General features: G+C 35.5%; 1 protein-coding gene across 3 annotated transcripts in view; it reads left to right on the top strand.

Annotated features, from left to right (window-relative positions):
- LOC106458384 (transient-receptor-potential-like protein) overlaps nucleotides 1-3,832 on the top strand; it is a 41,024-nt gene that overhangs the window by 32,356 nt on the left and 4,836 nt on the right. For all 3 annotated transcript variants that reach the window (NM_001314078.1, XM_013917892.1, XM_013917894.2), the window contains 1 exon segment: nucleotides 1,739-1,925. In NM_001314078.1, coding sequence (NP_001301007.1) covers nucleotides 1,739-1,925 — 187 coding nt within the window.

Below are 3,832 nucleotides of genomic sequence, written 5' to 3'. Positions count from 1 at the left end.
AAAGTAAACCTACAGACATCGGTCTTGTTTAACAAAATCTGCCTACATTAATATCTATGCATATATTTATATAAGGTTGAGTTTGTTATACTAAATCGACGTTGAATATGCAAGTTAACAAGTCACGTGACACCCATAACTGATATATAGTCGCGGGGGAGTGAAATGTATCAGAACTAAATTTTGACATTGACGCCACAGAAATCTGATGGCTTTTGAGAAGGGCATGACAGCCCTGTTTCCGACGCAAATTAATTATAAGCTAAGATCATAGAGATGTGTCCAAGTCGGGGACTTAGAACTTCCATAACGGAGATATTCCTTGTAAAGGACCATGGTTTAACTGGGGACCAGTACCATCCAGAAACAGACTTGGAACAAGTCTTACCCCTGCTGCGGTAAAAAAATGCAGCATCATGTAAAAAAAGTAAGAATTCACGAACACAAAGGTCGATGACAAAAGCCATACTGTGTCTCAGACAACAATATGTAATATAATCAAAGATCTTCGTGTGAAAACGATGCCAAAAGGGTATTGGTTCAGCAAGATAAGGCTTACAGTCATACGCCTCGTTCAACCATCGCGTATCTCAAGCAGCTGGAGAATGAATTGGGTATCATTGTTATCCCATATGAAGACATACTGATCAAGTTCCAGGATTCGCGATTATGGATTTCTGTGCAATTCGAATGTTGAAACGAGCGATGAGAAACCGTCATTTTTGTATACTAGATGAATTATGAATAGCTTCCATAGAGGAGTTGTGTGCTTTGGACTCGACAACCTTACGATGGAGCCTTTTGCAATGGAAACCATGCTGGAGACTATTGTCAGGATGTACGATCGTCAGATAGAGCATGGCCAGACGTGACAAGGATCCAAAATCGTTTTAACATGACGTACTCAACCATCTATATACATGCATTATGTTATGTCTCAAACTTTTTTATAACGTCAACACGATTTAACATTTAGGATCATTTGTTCAGGGTAAAGCTACTGCTAACCATGATATATTCTTATAATAGTGAATATATAACTTTTTCTTTACATATCTTCTTAAACGAATAGTTTTTATTATCACAGCTAGTATTTTGTGACTAACTCAACGAATGTAATTTTAAAAGCTTTTATAATTTTTGTCACATCTTTATTAGAAAATGTGTCTTTGTGGAATGAATTTAAGTGTGTTAAGTGAAATTGACAATATTATTTCTTAGTAAAAGGTACATCGTTTGCTTGCACCCATTGAAATTGTTGGTGTCTTAACCCCCAGAGCTGATATTTTCATTTAAAAGATGAATGTTTAGAAAAGTAGAACAAATATCATGGCATGATTGCTTTTGCTAGCACTTGTACCAAAAGAATTACCATAATTATTGTACTATTAATACACCCAAAGATACACTCATCACCACTGGCAAGCTGATTTTCTTTTGGCATTATAACTTTAGTTATATTTCAATCTTTCTTTGATAACTGTGTGATATTAATGCAGAAACTTATAGAGTAGTAAGCTTTATTTTTGTATATAATTGTTTTATAAAGTTCACATTATTTTGCTGATGTATAATATAAAAAAATGTGCAGTCAAGTCACAAACTCCTTAAATATATGAAATTGTTGTTTTCGTTGTATTGTATTTAGATGAAACACATGTACTACGTTCAAGATGCAGATACTGTTAAGATTAAAATAAGTTATTTAAATTGCATATGTTCATAATATTTATTCTAGTCTGTTATGAAAAACCTTGTTTGGAGATATGTTACTGCGCAGCAACGAAATGCTGAAAACCAGTCTGTAACGGAAGACGACATCAACGAATTGAGACAGGATGTCTCCTCCTTCCGGTTTCAGTTGATGGGCTCATTGAGAGAAAGTGGTGTTATCAAACCGGAGATAAAAGTGGAAAAGTCTGAGGGTAATAAGAAATTAATGTATTATTTCTCTTTACAAATATACAAATTTGAATGTGCACTCACATCCATACGTACAAAGTCTTATTGAACTGAGGCTCGGTATAGCCAGGTGGTTAGGGCGCTTGATTCGCAATCTGATGGTCACGGATTCGAATCTCCGTCCCACCTAACATGCTTGCTCTTTCAGCAGTGGGGGTGTTATAATGTGACGGTCAATCCCACTATTCGTTGGCGGTGGGTAGTGATGACTAGCTGTCTTCCCTCTAGTCTTTCACTGCTAAATTAGGGACGGCTAGTGCAGATAGCCCTCGTGCAGCTTTGCGCAAAGTTCAAACCAAACTTACTGAACTGAAATGTCCGCATTTAGGCATCACACTGGTTATCATAATCAGATTTAACCAGATATTTAGCGTTATAAGTATTCAGACTTGCCGATGAATGAATGTGGGTTTTTGTGTATTTCCGTTCCAAGAAATATGTAGTGTGTTTGAGAATCTCTATGGAAATATTTCGTTTAGTCAGTACCTCATGGGTTTTTATACAATGTTTTCCTACAGAACTTTTAAAGCAGTATCACACCGACCTTCACGTACAGTTCTCTTTCTGTTTCTTTGCTTAATATTTTAAACACTGCAATTTGTACATGATATATCCAAGATAAATACAGATCTGAAAAGTTTACTTTCGAGTGATTTTCAACCATCTTTAAGGAAAGGCCCGACTTCTTAAAGAGTTTTGTATTGTAAAGAGATATCATTTAATATGGTATATAACGCCATATCTAAAGATGTGTGGTCTGTCGATTGGTAGTTTGTGTGATATTACATCATAATAACTCTAATAATTTTCTTTAAACAAAACTTTATTTACTGGCCCTACCTATACCATTGTTCAATATTACGAACGTATATCATCCCGACCAAATTCCGCTGCCAACGAAATATTTCGCTCAGTTCTAGAACTCATCAGGTTGGGTAGGTAACACGTAAAACTTCGGTTGAAATGCTATCTATAAAACTCGTTTATGGGATATCGGTTCATATGGCATATGGCACATATGCCGGCGAAGACTGATCTACAGATTAGTAATTGTGTTGCATGCCCAGCAGACCTGATGAACACTGGTATTCTACACATTCGGAATTGTGCCGTGGATATACTATTATATTCTACTCACTGAGGAACCGAATAGGGCTAGTCAAGAAAGATTTGTTAAAAATTATAATCAGTCTTATTCCGATGTAATATCAGTCATATTACATTTGTTTTCTTATGTAAGCTTAATTAAAAAACACAGTAGTGGTGTTTTCCTGATGAAACCGTAATGGTAAAACGTCGAGAAAACTACACTAAAATAAAATTTTATTTTTTTGAATTATAAATGTGTATTATTTGATAAATATTGTGAAAAAACTTCAGCGTGCTTTAAGAACGCTCAGATCTCGGGTATTTACACATTCTTTCCATTGATGAACTCAACTAGGGTCGATTACTTAAAACATAATTATCTAGTGATATCTTCAGTGACTTAAGTGATAGTATAGACCACTAACCATGACAAAAAACGAAATCTGATCGCTACAACCTTACCCGTTATTCTTAACAAATGTGAAATTTCTATCCTTTATTAACCATCAAAATCTAAATGAGCACTTAAAAATAAATTTTAATTAATTAGTTAAAATGTATTACTTTGCTACATCCGGCAAAATTATAAAAAATTGTACATCTTATTTGAGCCATGATTCAAAAATTCATGGATTTTGCGCAAAGCTATACGAGGGCTATCTGCGCTAGCCGTGTAAGACTAGAGGGAAGGCAGTTAGTCATCACCACCCGCCACCTACTCTTTTACCAACGAATAGTGGGATTGACCGACACATTATAACGCCCCCACGGCTGAAAGGGC

The sequence above is a fragment of the Limulus polyphemus genome, unplaced genomic scaffold (assembly GCF_000517525.1).
Source record: "Limulus polyphemus unplaced genomic scaffold, Limulus_polyphemus-2.1.2 Scaffold454, whole genome shotgun sequence".
Lineage (NCBI taxonomy): Eukaryota > Metazoa > Arthropoda > Merostomata > Xiphosura > Limulidae > Limulus > Limulus polyphemus.
Note: the sequence above shows the minus strand (reverse complement) of the source record. Positions and strands in the feature narration are given on the sequence as shown.